Source organism: Panthera uncia, chromosome F2, assembly GCF_023721935.1.
Source record: "Panthera uncia isolate 11264 chromosome F2, Puncia_PCG_1.0, whole genome shotgun sequence".
NCBI classification, from domain to species: Eukaryota; Metazoa; Chordata; class Mammalia; order Carnivora; family Felidae; genus Panthera; species Panthera uncia.
The window spans coordinates 47938113-47956729 of NC_064812.1; the positions used below are offsets into that span (position 1 = coordinate 47938113).

The following is an 18617-nucleotide window of genomic DNA, read 5'->3' on the forward strand; positions in this document are numbered from 1 at the left end:
GCTATTACTTGACACAGTACTGGAATTCCTAGCAAGAGCAATTAGGCAAGAGAAAAAAAATAAAGGTATCCAAACTGGGAAGTAGCAAAATTTTCATGATTTGCAGATGACATGGCCTTATATACAGAAAATCCTAAAACTCCACCAAAAACTGTAAAAATAATAAATTAATTCAGTAAAGTTTGCAGAATAAAAAATCGATATACAGAAATATGTTACATTTCTATACATTAATAATGAACTATACAACTAATAATGAAAGAGAAATTAAGCAAACAATCCAATTTACAATTGCATCAAAAAGAATAAAATACCGAGGAATAAATTTAACCAAGGAGGTAAAAGACCTGTATACTGAAAACTATAAGACATTAATGAAAAATGTAAGAAGACACAAATAAATGGAAAAATATTCCATGCTCATGGATTAGAAGAATAAATATTGTTAAAATCTCCATCCTACTTAAAGCAATCTACATATTCAATGTCATCTCTATCAAAATTCCAATGGCATTTTTCACAGAAATAAAACAATCCTAAAATTTGTGTGAAACCACAAAAGACCCCAAATAGCCAAAGTAATCCTGGGAAAGAAGAAAGCTGGAGGCATCACACTTCCTGATTTCAAACCATACTACAAAGTTATAGTAATTAAAATGGTATGATACTGGCTGAAAAATAGACAGAGACCAATGGAACAGAATAGAGAGCTCAGAAATAAACCCCACATATACAGTCAACTAATATTTTAAAAGGGCACTAAGAATATTCAGTGGGGGAAACAATTGTCCTTTCAACAAGTAGGGTTGGGAAAACACATGCAAAAAAACAAAATTGGACCCTATCTTTTATCATTCACAAAAATTAACTTGAAATAAATTAAAGACTCAAACATAGGATCTGACACCTTAAAACTCGTAGAAGAAAACTTAGGGAAGAAGCTCCTTGATATTGATCTTGACAATCATTTTCCTGGATATAATACCAAAAGCAAATGCAACAAAAGCAAAAATCAATAAGTGGGACTATATCAAAACTAACTCTCTGCACAGCAAAAGAAACTGTCAACAAAATGAAAAACAACACATATAAAAAAAGAAAATATTTGTAAACCATATAACAAATAAGTGGTTATATCCAAATGTATCATATATATATATATATGAAACATATATATATATATATATATGAAACATATATATATGAAACTCTAGCAACTCAGTAACAACAACAACAACAACAAAACACAATCTGATTTGAAAATGGGCAGAAGAACTAAACAGACATTTTTCCAAAGAAGACAGCCAAATGGCCAATAAGTACATGAAAAGATACTCAACATCACCTAATCATCAGGGAAATGCAAATCAAAACCACAATGGCAAATCGCTTCACACATTATAACAGAATGGCTATCCTCAAGAGGACAAGAAATAACATGCCAGTGAGGATGTGGAGAAAAAGAAATCCTTATACAATGCTGGTGGTAATGTAAATTGGTTCAGCCAACATGGAAAATGGCATGGAATTTCCTCAAAACAATTAAAAATAGAACTACCATATAATCCAGTAATACCACAACTGGGTATATATCCAAAAAAAATGAAAACAAGATATTGAAGAGATATCTGCATTTCCATGTTTATTATAGCATTACTCACAATACTCAAGGTATGGAGACAACCTAAGTGTTTGTCAGTGGATGAAGGAAAGAAGATCTGTTATATATGCAATAGAATATTATTCAGCCATGAGAAAGAATGAAATATTGTCATTTGTGACAACATGGATGGACCTGGAGGGCATTACGCTAAGTGAGATAAATCAGACAAAGACAAATACTGTAGGATATTATTTGTATGTGAAATTTTTTTAATTAAAAAAAAATTAATGTTTATTTATTTTTGAGACAGAGAGACAGAGTGTGAGCAGGGGAGGGTCAGAGAGAGAGGGACACAGAATCTGAAACAGGCTCCAGACTCTGAGCTGTCAGCACAGAGCCTGACACAGGGCTGGAACCCACGCACTGTGAGATCATGACCTGAGCTGAAGTCAGTCGCTTAACCGACTGAGCCATCCAGGTCCCCTTGTATGTGAAAATTTAAAGGACAAATTCAAAGAACAAAGGCATTACACTTCTTGATTTGAAACTATATTAAAAAGCTACAGTAATCAAAACAGTATGCTACTGGCATAAAAGCAGAGAGATAGACCAATGGAACAGAATAAAAAACCCAGAAATAAATCCATTCATTACAGTTACTGATCTTCCATAAGAGTACCAAGAACATACAATAAGTAAAGGATGGTCACATCAATAAATGATGTTAGAAAAACAAGATATCCATCTACAGAACAAAAATCATGGACTGTTCTCTCACACCATATACAAAAACCATCTCAAAATGGGTTAAAGTCTTAAACACAACCTGAAAGCATAAAACTCTTAGATGAAAACAGAACAGCTTCTTGACATTGCTCTGGGAAATGATTTTTTGGACATGACACCAAAGCACAGGTAGCAAGAGCAAAAATAGAAAATTGAGACTGCATGAAACTAAAAAGCTTCTGCAAAAGAAACAATCAGCAGAGTCAAAGGCAGCCTACAGAATAGGAGAAAATATTCACAAACCACATATCTGGATAAGGTTAATATATACCCAAAAATATATAAGAAACACAACTCAGTAGGACAGAAACACATAACTAAAACATGAGAAAATAACGTAAATATCATCTCTCAAAAGAAGACATATAAATGGCCAACAGAGGAAGATGATGGTGTAGGAAGATGCTGGGCTCACCGCGTCCTGTGGGTCACTTAGATTCCACCCACACCTGCCTAAATAACCCAGAAAATCGCCAGAAGACTAGCAGAATGGATTCTCCAGAGCCAAGCATAGATGAGAGGTCCATGGAAGAGGGTAGGAAGGGCGGAGAGGCAGTGCGCGCTACACGGACTGGCGGGAGGGAGCTGGGGTAGAGGGGTAGCCTGCTGGCAAAGCAGAGCCCCTGAGTCTGGCTTGCAAAAATGGAGGGGCCAGGCAGAGTGTGTTCTGACAGCAAGCGGGACTTAACATCTGGAAGACTATAAGTTAACAGATCTGCTCAGAGAGCGGGAGGGCTGGAGGACAACGGGAGGGAGAGTTGTCGAGCCCCGGACAGATGACAGAGCTCAGCTTGGCGGGGAACAAAGGCGCTCACCAGCGCCATCTTCCTCGCCCATCCCCCAGCCAAAATCCCAAAGAGAACCAGTTCCTGCCAGGGAACTTGCTTGCACCGCGCAAACACCCAACGCTGTGCTTCTTCGGATCCATCCCTCCAGCGGGTCTGACTCCCTCCCGGTGCCACAGGGCCCCTCCTGAAGCAGATCACCGAAGGAAAAGTGAGCTGAGCCTGCCCCTCCAGCCCCTGTGCAACTTTCCTATCCACCCCAGCTAATATGCCAGATCCCCAGCACCACAAGCCTGGCAGTGTGCAAGTAGCCCAGACAGGCCACATGACACCACAGTGAATCCCGGCCCAAGGAGAGGGGAAGAGAAGGTACACACCAGTCTGACTGTGGCCCCAATGGTGGGCTGGGGGCAGACATCAGGTCTGACTGTGGCCCCGCCCACCAACACAAGTTATTCAAGACAGCACAGGGGAAGTGCCCCACAGTTCCGCACCACTCCAGGGACTATCCAAAATGACGAAAGGGAAGAATTCCCCTCAAAAAAACCTCCAGGAAACAACGAAAGCTAATGAACTGATCAAAAATGATTTAAACAATATAATAGAAAGTGAATTTAGAATAATAGTCATAAAATTAATCACTGGGCTTGAAAAGAGTATAAAGGACAGCAGAGAATCTATTGCTACAGAGATCAAGGGACTAAGGAACAGCCAGGAGGAGCTAAAAAATGCTATTAATGAGCTGCAAAATAAAATGGAGACGACCACAGCTCAGGTTGAAGAGGCAGAGGAGAGAATAGGTGAACTAGAAGATAAAATTATGGAAAAAGAAGAAGCTGAGAAAAAGAGAAAAAAATCCAGGAGTATGAGGGGAAAATTAGAGAACTAAGTGATGCACTAAAGAGAAATAATCTATGCATAATTGGTATTTCAGAGGAGGAAGAGAGAGGAAAAGGTGCTGAAGGTGTACTTGAAGAAATAATAGCTGAGAACTTCCTGATCTGGGGAAGGAAAAAGGCATTGAAATCCAAGAGGCACAGAGAACTCCCTTCAGACGTAACTTGAATCGATCTTCTGCACGACATATCATAGTGAAACTGGCAAAATACAAGGATACAGAGAAAATTCTGAAAGCAGCTAGGGATAAACGTGCTCTAACATATAAAGGGAGACCTATAAGAATCATGACGGATCTCTCTACTGAAACTTGGCAGGCCAGAAAGGAATGGCAGGAAACCTTCAATGTGATGAACAGAAAAAACATGCAGCTGAGAATCATTTATCCAGCAAATCTGTCATATAGAATAGAAGAAGAGATAAAGGTCTTCCCAAACAAACAAAAACTAAAGAAATTCATCACCACTAAACCAGCCCTACAAGAGATCCTAAGGGGGATCCTGTGAAACAAACTACCAGACATCGCTACAAGCATGAAACCTACAGACATCACAATGACTCTACACCCATATCTTTCTATAATAACACTGAATGTAAATGGACTAAATGTGCCAACCAAAAGACATAGGGTATCAGAACGGATAAAAAAACAAGACCCATCTATTTGCTGTCTAAAAGAGACTCATTTTAGACCTGAGGACACTTTCAGATTGAAAGTGAGGGGATGGAGAACTATTTATCATGCTACTGGAAGTCAAAAGAAAGCTGGAGTAGCCATACTTATCAGACACTAGACTTTAAATTAAAGGCTGTAACAAGAGATAAAGAAGGGCATTATATAATAATTACAGGGTCTATCCATCAAGAAGAACTAACAATTATAAACTTCTATGCGCCGAATACCGGAGCCCCCAAATATATAAAACAATTACTCATAAACATAAGCAGCCTTATTGACAAGAATGTGGTAATTGCAGGGGACTTTAATACCCCACTTACAACAATGAATAGATCATCTAGACACATGGTCAATAAAGAAACAAGGGCCCTGAATGATACATTGGGTCAGATGGACTTGACACACATATTTAGAACTCTGCATCCCAAAGCAACAGAATATACTTTCTTCTCGAGTGCACATGAAACGTTCTCCAAGATAGATCACATACTGGGTCACAAAACAGCCCTTCATAAGTATACAAGAACTGAGATCATACCATGCATACTTTAGGACCACAATGCGATGAAGCTTGAAATCAACCACAGGAAAAAGTCTGGAAAACCTCCAAAAGCATGGATATTAAAGAACACCCTACTAAAGAATGAATGGGTCAACCAGACAATTAGAGAAGAAATTAAAAAATATATGGAAACAAATAAAAATGAAAATACAACAATCCAAACGCTCTTGGATGCAGTGAAGGCAGTCCTGAGAGGAAAATACATTGCAATCCAGGCCTATCTCAAGAAACAAGAAAAATCCCAAATACAAAATCTAACAGCACACCTAAAGGAAATAGAAACAGAACAGCAAAGACAGCCTTAACCCAGCAGAAGAAGAGAAATAACAAAGATCAGAGAAATAAACAATATAGAATCTAAAAAAACGGTAGAGTAGATCAATGAAACCAGGAGTTGGTTTTTTGAAAAAATAAACAAGATTGATAAACCTCTAGCCAGGCTTCTCAAAAAGAAAAGGGAGATGACCCAAATAGATAAAATCATGAATGAAAATGGAATTATTACAACCAATCCCTCAGAAATACAAGCAATTATCAGGGAATACTATGAAAAATTATATGCCATATAAAACAAACTGGACAACCTGGAAGAAATGGACAAATTCCTAAACACCCACACTCTTCCAAAACTCAATCAGGAGGAAATAGAAAGCTTGAACAGACCCATAACCAGCGAAGAAATTGAATCAGTCATCAAAAATCTCCCAACAAATAAGAGTCCAGGACCAGATGGCTTCCCAGGGGAGTTCTACCAGATGTTTAAAGCAGAGATAATACCTATCCTTCTCAAGTTATTCCAAAAAATAGAAAGGGAAGGAAAACTTCCAGACTCATTCTATGAAGCCAGTATTACTTTGATTCCTAAACCAGACAGAGACCCAGTAAAAAAAGAGAACTACAGGCCAATATCCCTGATGAATATGAATGCAAAAATTCTCAATAAGATACTAGCAAATCGAATTCAACAGCTTATAAAAAGAATTATTCACCATGATCAAGTGGGATTCATTCCTGGGATGCAGGGCTGGTTCAACATTTGCAAATCAATCAACGTGATACATCACATTAATGAAAGAAAAGATAAGAACCATATGATCCTGTCAGTGGATGCAGAAAAGGCATTTGACAAAATCCAGCATCCTTTCTTAATAAAAACCCTCGAGAAAGTCAGGATAGAAGGAACATAGTTAAACATCATAAAAGCCATTTATGAAAAGCCCACAGCTAACATCATCCTCAACGGGGAAAAACTGAGAGCTTTCCGCCTGAGGAACACGACAGGGATGTCCACTCTCACCGCTATTGTTTAACATAGTTTTGGAAGTTCTAGCATCAGCAATCAGACAACAAAAAGGAAATCAAAGGCATCAAAATTGGCAAAGATGAAGTCAAGCTTTCGCTTTTTGCAGATGACATGATATTATACATGGAAAATCCAATAGACTCCACCAAAAGTCTGCTAGAACTGATAAATGAATTCAGCAAAGTCGCAGGATACAAAATCAATGTACAGAAATCAGTTGCATTCTTATACACTAATAATGAAGCAACAGAAAGACAAATAAAGAAACGGATCCCATTCACAATTGCACCAAGAAGCATAAAATACCTAGGAATAAATCTAACCAAAGATGTAAAATATCTGTATGCTGAAAACTATAAAAAGCTAATGAAGGAAATTGAAGAAGAAACAAAGAAATGGAAAAACATTCCATGCTCATGGGTTGGAAGAATAAATATTGTCAAAATGTCAATACTACCCAAAGCTATCTACACATTCAGTGCAATCCCAATCAAAACTGCACCAGCATTCTTCTCGAAGCTAGAACAAGCAATCCTAAAATTCATATGGAACCACAAAAGGCCCCGAATAGCCAAAGTAATTTTGAAGAAGAAGACCAAAGCAGGAGGCATCACAATCCCAGACTTTAGCCTCTACTACAAAGCTGTCATCATCAAGACAGCATGGTATTGGCACAAAACCAGACACATAGACCAATGGAATAGAATAGAAACCCCAGAACTAGACCCACAAAAGTATGGCCAACTCATCTTTGACAAAGCAGGAAAGAATATCCAATGGAAAAAAGACAGTCTCTTTAACAAATGGTGCTGGGAGAACTGGACAGCAACATGCAGAAGGTTGAAACTAGACCACTTTCTCACACCATTCACAAAAATAAACTCAAAATGGATAAAGGACCTGAATGTGAGACAGGAAACCATCAAAACCCTAGAGGAGAAAGCAGGAAAAGACCTCTCTGACCTTAGCTGCAGCAATTTCTTACTGGACACATCCCCAAAGGCAAGGGAATTAAAGGCAAAAATGAACTATTGGGATCTCATGCAGATAAAAAGCTTCTGCACAGCAAAGGAAACAATCAAGAAAACTAAAAGGCAACCAACGAAATGGGAAAAGATATTTGCAAATGACATATTGGACAAAGGGCTAGTATCCAAAATCTATAAAGAGCTCACCAAACTCCACACCCAAAAAACAAATAATCCAGTGAAGAAATGGGCAGAAAACATGAATAGACACTTCTCTAAAGAAGACATCTAGATGGCCAACAGGCACATGAAAAGATGCTCAACGTTGCTCCTCATCAGGGAAATACAAATCAAAACCACACTCAGATATCACCTCACACCAGTCAGAGTGGCCAAAATGAACAAATCAGGAGACTATAGATGCTGGCGAGGATGTGGAGAAACGGGAGCCCTCTTGCACTGTTGGTGGGAATGCAAACTGGTGCAGCCACTCTGGAAAACAGTGTGGAGGTTCCTCAAAAATTAAAAATAGATCTACCCTATGACCCAGTAATAGCACTGCTAGGAATTTACCCAAGGGATACAGGAGTACTGATGCATAGGGGCACTTGTACCCCAATGTTTATAGCAGCACTTTCAACAATAGCCAAATTGTGTAAAAAGCCTAAATGTCCATCAACTGATGAATGGATAAAGAAATTGTGGTTTATATACACAATGGAGTACTACGTGGCAATGAGAAAGAATGAAATATGGCCATTTGTAGCAACGTGGATGGAACTGGAGAGTGTGATGCTATGTGAAATAAGCCATACAGAGAAAGACAGGTACCATATGTTTTCACTCTTATGTGGATCCTGAGAAACTTAACAGAAATCCATGGGGGAGGGGAAGGAAAAAAAAAGAGGTAGAGTGGGAGAGAGCCAAAGCATAAGAGATTCTTAAAAACTGAGAACAAACTGAGGGTTGATGGGAGGGTGGGAAGGAGGGGAGGGTATGTGATGGGCATTGAAGAGGACATCTTTTGGGATGAGCACTGGGTGTTGTATGGAAACCAATTTGACAATAAATTTCATATGTTAAGAATAAATGGCCAACAGATATAGGAAAAAGTGTTCAATATCACTAATTATCAGGAAAATGCAAATTTAAACCACAATGAGTTATCATTTCACACTTGTTAGAATGGCTATCATCAAAAACACAAAGGTAAGTGTTGGGAAAGATGTGGAGGAAAGAGAATCTTTGTATACTATAAAAATGTAAATTAGTACAACCATTACTGAACACAATATAGAGTTTCCCCAAAAAGTTTAAAATAGAACTACCATACAATCCATTAATCTCATTTCTGTGTAGACAACTAAAGAAATGACACTCTCTCAAAGAAATATCTGCATTCCCATGTTCATTGCATCATTATTCACAATAGCCAAGATATGGGAACAATTTAATGTCTATCCATGGATGAATGGTTAAAGAAAGTGTCAATTGTTACAACATGGATGAACCTGAAGGACACCATGTTAAGTGAAATAAGCCAGACATAGATAAACAAATATTTTATGATCTCACTTACATGTGTAATCTAAAATAGTCAAACTCGGTCGCCTGGGTTGCTCAATAGGTTAAGCATCTGACTTTGGCTAAGGTCATGATTTTACTGTTCATGAATTTGAGCCCTGCATTAGGCTCTGTGCTGACAGCTCACAGCCTGGAGCCTGCTTTGGATTCTGTGTTTCCCTCTCTCTCTGCTCCTCCCCCACTCATGTTCTGTCTCTCCCTCTCTCTCTCTCTCTCTCTCTCTCTCTCTCTCTCTCCCCCACATTCAAAAATAAATAAACATTTAAAAAAATAAAAAGTAAATAAAATAGTCAAACTCATAAAAGCAAAGAATAAAATGTTGGTTATTAGGGACTGCGGGGTAGAGGAAATGAAGACATTGCTCAAAGACTACAGTTTCAGTTATGCAAGATGAGTAAATCCTAGAGATATAATGTACAGCAGGGGACTAAAGTTAGCAATACTGTACTGTATACCTGAAATTTGATAAGAGGGTAGATATTAAGTGCTCTCACCACAAAAATATAACTATGTGAGATGATGAATATGGTAATTAGCTTGATTGTGGTGATAATTTTACCTTATTTACATTTGAGATATACACCTTAAATACACACCATTTTTACTTTTTAATGACAACTCAACTAAACTGGAGAAAAACACACTTCATCCCAAGCAGAATGACAGATTAGTACTACTTTCACAGACCTAATGCAGAATTCAGAAGTGGTGGTCCCATCACATTCCCATTTATTCATGAGTTTTGCCCTCACCAAATGAACAAACAAATATGCCCTGGAAGAGTAGAGTTGACTACATTAAAGTGGACCAAGAAGTAGCTCTACTTATAGCTACTGTGTCAAGTATGGTATTTTTTCCCTCAAGTATAATGAAATGGCATCAGGTACCTGGTATGTGGCCATTGAGTGACAAATGTATTCTTTTTCATCTCTATCAAGAAAGATCAGGGGCACCTGGGTGGCTCAGTCAGTTAAATGTCAATTTCATCTCAGGTCATGATCTCACAGTTCATGGGTCCGAGCCCCACATCAGGCTCTGTGTTGACAGCTCAGAGCCTGGAACCTGTTTTGGATCCTGTGTCTCCCTCTCTCTCTGTCCCTCCCCACCACCCCCTCCCAAAAATAAATAAAGATTAAAAAAAAGGAAAGATCAGAAACATTACCTGCTCCTGTGTGATCAGCAACAATATACTTTTATATTCTTGTCTCATTTTTTATCTTCATCTTTCTTTCATAGTTTTATCCATCCTCATTCTTCTTGAACCTGAGAATGTCCTAGGTTTTCTTGACTTCAATCCGTAGTGCTGAATAATTTGGCTTTAATTGGTTTCATCGTTTTGTTTTGTTTTGTTTTTTCTATCCTAAACATCTTGACTATTCTAAATCTAAAACTGGCTTTTTTTTAAGCTACAATTCTAGTCAAACTACATTTGACACCCACAGAGAGTATCCAGAGATCCAAAAAATACTGAACTTTAATTTTTTGGCTAGCTGATAGTCTTGATAATACATATAAACACAGGATTTTCTTCAAGCAAGACCTTGTAATGGAATCACCTTGACTTTAGCATTGCTCTTAAGATAAATAGGATAAGCATACATTCTTAACTTGATTAAAAAGACCTTTCATGATTTGTCTTCTGTATTCTTCTCCTCAAATTACCTGTTCCCCCTCCCTATCTCAAACCACCCTCTTCCTCATTCAGTGATCCAATCACATTGGCCATCCTAGTTGTCCTGGTTATCAAATATACTATATAATCCCTGCCAGTGGGTGGTATGTTGTTGAAGGCATCCCTCATTAAAATTTCTTAAACAAATTTCAAGTTCAATATTAATAGTTTAATTTTCTTTTTTTTTTTTTTTTAATTTTAGATATACGTAGAGAGAGCACAAGCAGGGCAGGGAGTGGTGGGCAAAGCAAGAGAGAGAAGTTCAAGCAGGCTCCATGCTGAGCAGGATCCCATGACCCTGGGATCATGACCTGAGCCAAAACCAAGAGTCGGACACTCAACCAACTGAGCCACCCAGGTGCCCCAGGATAATTTTCATTTTTAAAAGATATAAAGATTTTTAAAAGATTTTTTTATATTTAATACTTAAGAACTCACTCAAGATATCTAGTTTTACATATCAGAGATCAAATTTTACAATAATGATACTTTGGTTGCTTATGGAAAAAGGAAATATTCATTTCTTACCATTGGATCACATGAAGGTGTGTGCATCTCAGCAAGTATGTTTTTGAAGTCTTCGTTGGAAACAAATCCTTGGAAACTCTGAGGTATGAAAGAGGATGCTGACTCATTTTCGTCAATCAGATCTTTATATGCCTTTGTTTGAGGTCGAGCTGAACCTTTTAGTATTATATAAAATCCATCATTTCCAACCACTGAAACAAAACAAAACCAAAAAAGATATACTGTTGACTTTATTTCCCAGGTTCTTTGATATAGACATGACCACATCATATTACACTTGCATTGCTTTTAGTAGATTTCTTCTATTCAATGAGGACTCTAACATAGCACTTAGATATTCACAAATAATTTACTCAAATAAAAAAGAATAGCAAAGACATGTTTCCACATCTGGAGAATTTTTTTCTGACAATTACAATAATCAATCCTCATGGAACTGATAGATTCTGGAAAAAGAAACTTGAAAGCATATTACAGTTAATGGGTTTAAGACATTTTGAGAAATATAGGATCAGAAAACTCCTTGAACTCTTTAAAATGTTACCTCCTCCTCAAAAATGCCATTTTGCCTATTTTATATAAGTAAGAATATATATCTATTATTAATTTTTGTCTTTTCTTTGGACATGATGATGATTGTTCATAGAAGCTAGTTTGGAGATGCAGATCATTAATAGGAGGAAGAGTTTTTTCCAGTATTTCTCATACTTCACAATTTAACTCTCCACAATCGCTCCTCTAATTCCAGTTTCTAAAGTTTAACTATGTTCCTGTGTAAGTTTGGTTGGTTTATTCAGTTGTGAGCATTTTGGATACAACTTAAATCCATTCTAGTTCTTCTGAAACCTGACCTTTTGAAGAAACAGGACCTGGGAACCAGATGATGTCATTTTCCAAATGTTTACATTACTTTTTAGGATTGGAGCAAATTATTCAAGTGCTGTGAAAAGAGATTTTTCTTAAATTTTTCTTGTTATTTTGCTACAAATAGAAACTTTACAAATTGATTTTTAGGGGCAATTTTTTTTAATGTCTAAGTGATGCCAACTGCTTGCCTTTTCTGCTTTTTTCTAAATAAGTGCTTTATTAGTGGGGCTTTCTTGGTTACCACCTGTATACAATGACGACAGGATAGTGATTTTCAGTCTTCTTTAAAGCAAGGGTTGTTTTGCCTGAATACTTGAGCTTAAAATAGATGTCTTTATGGATAGCACAATATCACTTGTCACTAAACATCTAATCCATGTGGTGAAAGCATTGCAGACACATTGCTTTTAAATAGCTGTCAGGTGAGCTGTATGGAACTACATTGTAGAAAGTACACTGTAAAGGGAAAGACAATAAAATGTTGTAAGAGTGGTAATGATTTTGATCAGTTACATAGGGGGAAAGGCAGTTGGGTAAAGCTGTTTTCCAATAAATACATTTGTATTTTGTTTTTGTATAGACTTAACTGGCAATTCTTAGCATAGAATAAAAATTGTAGAAAGAGGTACATTTTATGAAATAATTTTGTTCCAAAGGCTGCTAATTGCCTACCCAATATTAATATGCTCCTTTTTCTTTACCACCAAACCACAATTTTATTGAGTGCTACATACGCGCTTAAAAATTACGTTTTGCAGATATTCTTATATGCATCGCCCTGTGACATGATTCTAATTAATAAAACACTGGGAGAATTTTTGCTTTCCAAACGTGCATGCTACTCCTTCTTCCCGGATACCTAGAACAAAGTTATGATGTTGGAGCTGGAGAAGCCTCTTGCAACTAAAAGGAAAAGGCAAGGAGAATCTCAGGAAATTCACCTTTAAATACGTCTTGTGACTTCGCATTATGTAACCTAAATAAATCCTAAACTTTTGTAAACTAGTGTCCTTTAGTTCTCTATTACTCACAGCTGAAAACAGTTTCTGTGAATATTGTACTTTCACTTAACTCTAACATAAAATATGTTTGTTTTACTGATGAATGTAACTCTTCTGTTTCTCTGAAGAAAACCTTCCTTTTCCTTCAGGCTTTGGCCCAGTGACAGTGAACTTGAACAATTAATCTCTACTTACAATGCATTAGTTTTCACAATTACATTTTTTAAATATCTGTAATATTAAGGAGCCCCTTAAGGAGTTAAACTAATTAGAGGGGGAGTAGACTTTGAGATTCATGGAAAATATTTTAGTCAGAAAAGATTTCATCAGTCCTCAAATTATACTCACCAAAAGAATAAGTCAAATTACTCTATTCTGGAAGGTGCTAACTCCACTTATATATAAAGATGACAGTTGCATTTGAAATGGTAAAGAGAGGACTATTTTTTACATAGATACCATGATTTTATTAGTAGTAATAGGTAGATACCATTTTAAATGATTCATTATATATTGATGATTCCTTCTTTCCAAATAAAGTACTACAAATGTATCAAGTGCTGGTCTAGGAGGCAAGGGGAGGGCCTAAGATTTGATCCTAGTGTTGCATTCATTCTGAATCTGGGAGAGTCACATGTTCTTCAACTTCCAGTTCAAACCCTGTCATGCCAAATCGATTTATCTACATGTGTCAAAATTTTCTGTATTGTACATAATAAATTTTTATGTGGCAGTTACCATTGATTGAGTTTAAATAAACTATAAATTTCAAAACTGATATAAATAACTAAATTTTACCAATGAGAAGATTATTTTAAAAATTTTTGGCCAACATGAATTAATAAACTTTTAGAGATACAGATGAAAAAGACTTAATTATAATATTTGAATTAGTGAATAATACTTAAAATCTCATATTAAACAATATTAATTTGGAAATACTTCACTTAATATAAAGTTCATAAACTATTTTATTTAAACATGTTACATAAATCTATGTCCTTAGTTTCCTCATAATCACTTGAATCATTTCTCCATTCATCTAAAACAGTTCTCGGAAAAATTATCTTTACTACAATTGGTTTGGGATACAGTATATTTTGTGTCTTTATGTAATTAAATTCTTGGAAATATTTTCCCAAGCTACAAGTACTATAATTATTTTCCTGACATTGACAAGTGTTTTTTAGCTGTTTAAACTTCATAAAATAATTGTTCAATTTACTGCTAAAAATATTTTTTCCAAAATTAAAAAAATACAGAAAAAGTACAAGGAAAAAATAAGAATCTCCAATACTTATAAAAACCAGAATTTTTATAAGTGCATTTATTTTGAAACAGCGAGAGAGAGGTGCCTGGGTGGCTCAGTCAGTTAAGCATGTGACTTCAGCTCAGGTCATGATCAGCTGACTTCAGCTCAGGCTCCTGAGTTCAAGCCCCACTTTGGACTCTGCACTGACAGCTCAGAGCCGGCTTCAGATTCTCTGTCTCCTTCTATCTGTCTTTCTCCCCTGCTTACATGTTCTCTCTCTCAAAAATAAATAAATAAACATTTTAAAAAGAGAAAATGCCAGCATTCAAACATACTTTAGGAAATTTATATTAAAAAAAGAAACAGAGAAGGAGAGAAAGATGAGGGGTGGAGTAAGAGACAGAGAGAGACAGAGAAATCAGAATAATTTAAAGACTGAAAAAATCAAATATTGACATGGATGTGAAGTAAATGGAATTCTCATACATTGTTGGTGGGAGTGTAAAGTTGTACAATTGCTTTGTAAAAATGTCTGGCAGTTTCTAATGCAATGAAACATACATCTAACCTGTGTTTCAGTAATACAGCTCTACGTGTTTACTCAGAGGAAACAAAAGTAGATGTCCAAAAAAGGACTTGTACAAGAATGTTACTAGCAACATAAGCATAATGGATAAAAGAACTAAAAGCTGGAAACAGCTTAGGTATCCAACCAGAAGAAAATATATAAAAAAAATCTCTGGTATATACATGCAATGGAATACTACTCAGCCATAAAAATGAATGAACAATTGATTCATGTGACATGAATGAATCTCAAAAATATTATGTTGATTGAAAGAAGGCTTTCATAAAGAGTACATATCATTTGATTTTGTTAGAGTTCTAAAAGTTTCACACAAGATAGATTTATACTGAAAGAAAGAAAAAGAAAGAAAGGAAGGAAGGAAGAAAGGGAGGGAGGGAGGAAGGAAGGGAGGGAGGGAGGGAGGAAGGAAGGAAGGTAGGTGAGAAAGAAAAGAGCAGTTGCCTCTGGTGGGTGGGCCAGAGATTGGCAAGAAATATGGGAAGAACTTTCTGAGGGAATGGTAAAGTTCTATATCTTGATAGAGGTTTGGATTAGAGTAATTGTCAAAACTCATCAAGTGACACACTTAAGGTATGTGTGTATATATATATATATGCACATCATTATATGTAAATTTTACCTTAAAAAAATAAAGGACTGGAAAGAAATATTGAATTCCAGGTAAACACTGATGTGTTTAGAAGTGAAATGTCATTCTATGGTATGTTAATAGAATGGATATTATGCAGATGTAGAGTGGGGGAAAACTGTAGGAAAAAATGTGCAATTACAAGATGATAAACATTTTTTATTACTTTCTTTGTCCACTGTTCTGAACGTATTACATATATTAATGCTTTTTATCCTCTTAGCGATCCTATGAGTCAGGTATTAGGATTGCTCCAATATCACAACTATGGAAACAGAAGTCACTGAGCTACTAAAAATCCAGCCCTACCTCAAAGAACCAGTAGTGGTAGAGTCAGTATTTAAACACAACAAATACTATGATAACCTGCATAAGTCAGCATCAGCACCTTCTCCCTGTCTGCTGCCCTGCTCTCTTTGTCTCAGTATATGTTTTATAGAACTATGGTTTCAATTGTGGTAAAGTAAGACTACATGTGTGACCTACACAGATGTCATGTTTCATTTTAAGTAAAAAAAGCACATTTTAAAGTAATATATACTAGTTTAAAATGTTAACAAATAAAAGTCAATATATGTATACCTATAAGTACATATTTATGGTATAAACACTATATAACAAAAACAAATCTAGAAAGAGATTTGGTAGTATACTAATATTATAACTAATTGTTCACAAGAAAATGGAGAGTAATTTAAATAGAGATCATGGAAAAGGACACTGTTAATTATTGAGCAAAATAATAGTGCTTGATTAGGATTGAAACTATACCTGTCCTTAGATTTTCTCCATATGGTTAATATTCTTAGATCTTAATAGTGGGTTGACTGGCTATTCCAAAAAAAAGGGCTTGTTAAAAAACAACCTTTCTATCTAGAGTTCCAAAATCTAGAAACATAGCTCTTTCTGTTATCCAAACACACTAAATTTGTCACGAAGAGCAAGTATCACATATTGAGCATCAAATATTTGCCATGCCTATGTTAGGTGCTTTAACGAATTTTTTAATAATCCAAATGTCATACATCATAGTACATTTTTCAGATGAAGAAATTAACGCTCAGAATCATTAAGTAAATTCTTAAAAATCACAAATCATTTTAACTTCTGTAGGCTTTCAAATATATTCCAACATCTGAAGGATACACACAACACATACAAACCCACAAAAACACATACATTTACATATATAGGAGTATTGTGCATGTATGCAGTATATTATATGTATAGTTATGCAGTATGATATTGTGTATAAGCACACATATTAAATAAAATGTATGCATATGTGTATATATAAAAATATAATTATAGGAAATATATAGAGACATATACACAGAAGTTACTTTCAGTGATTTTATAAAAAATCTCAGGATTAAACTACTTACTGCTTTGTTACAAAGTTAAGTAAGAAGTTGAGCCTCAATTATTTCCTGAAATTAATGTAACTAATTTTACTTTTCCTTATTTATTAATCTACCAAAATTAGTTTGGTAAAGATTAAAAATAAAAGAATTTAGAAGAACTTTCAGAAATATATGCAGAGTCAGATAAACTTTGGGGTGACTTTATACAAAAATTTTGGGAGAAAAAGAAAATCCTCAAACAAAAAATAACATAAATTGAATTAAAAATGAATCAAAAAAGTATGGACTATAACACAATTAACAGGAAATTCTCAGAATTCATGTAACATCTGAAACTGATCCTCTAATATATAGAAAAATGATGTAAACACAATAAAAAAGGTTTAGAGAAAAAAATTACAATAGAGTTAAGCTTTCAAAGAACAATCGAAATATTAATTAAAAATCACAAAGTGGTGGGGCACTTGGGTGGCTCAGTCGGTTGAGCATCTGACTTTGGCTCAGGTCATGATCTCAATGGTTTCATGGGCTTGAGCCCCATATCAGACTCTTGCTGATGGCTTAGAACCTGGTACCTGCTTCAGATTCTGTCTCCTTCTCTCTCTGCCCCTCCCCTACTCACACTCTGTCTCTGTTTCTGTTTCTCTCAAAAATAAACATTAAAATTTTTTTAACAAAAAAATAAATAAATCACAAAGTGGTGTTAAATTTATGAATTGTGACAAAAATATATTTATTAATAATGTAAGATAAATATAAGCATTTGAAATTCCTAAGCAATGAGAAGGAACATATAAGATAGGTTTCTTATTCAAATTTTCTAAGTACACAAAATTATTTTATATAAATTTTTGAAAAACACAGAATACTCCAAGCATCTAAGAAAAATTTGACTGTAAGAATTAAAACAATATAGATTAAATGGCATTAAATCTTGATTCTCAGACTTTGCAAAAGTAAAAGAATTCAATAAAATCAAGTTGGTTAAGAATCAATTTCAGGGGCGCTTGGGTGACTCAGTCTGAGTTGGTTTCAGCTCAGGTCACCATCTCATGGTTTGTGAGATTAAGCCCCAAGTACAGAGCCTGATTGGGATTCTCTCTCTCCCTCTCTCTCTGCCCCCTCACCCCCACTCACTCTCATGTGCTCTTTATCTCTCAAAAATAAATAAAAATTTTTAATCCTTAAAAAAAGAATAAGTTTCCTAAAATTATTTATCTAGTCAAACTTCATGACATGAAAAGGCAAAAAAGAATTTTTATAAGGACTTGAAAAAATTTCCTAGTGGAGGACCTCATATTTAAAAATATCTTTTAACCACACTTGAATTAGGTGAACAAAAGGCATTCAAAAGGAATTGAGAATACTAATAAGGGAAAGTTTACTCATTTTGTAGCGACTTTTCAAAAGTTTGAATGCCACATATAAAGTTTGATTAAAGCAAACATGTTTGCGATTTCAGGGCTAAGGATCTCCCCCTCACTGGTTCAACTAAAATCAACCATTCTAAAGGGATTTACATGTTTCAAAGAGGTATAACTGGATGAAT

The 18617-nt window shown here is 35.6% G+C and overlaps 1 protein-coding gene across 3 annotated transcripts in view; it reads right to left on the bottom strand.

Annotated features, from left to right (window-relative positions):
* Window positions 1-18617, bottom strand: part of CNBD1 (cyclic nucleotide binding domain containing 1) — a 453327-nt gene that overhangs the window by 203909 nt on the left and 230801 nt on the right. For all 3 annotated transcript variants that reach the window (XR_007458475.1, XM_049633177.1, XM_049633176.1), the window contains exon 6: window positions 11368-11558. Coding sequence is in view for 2 of the 3 variants with exons in the window: in XM_049633177.1 (XP_049489134.1) it covers window positions 11368-11558 (191 nt within the window). In the remaining variant the exon portion in view is untranslated. The remainder of the gene's footprint in view (window positions 1-11367; window positions 11559-18617) is intronic.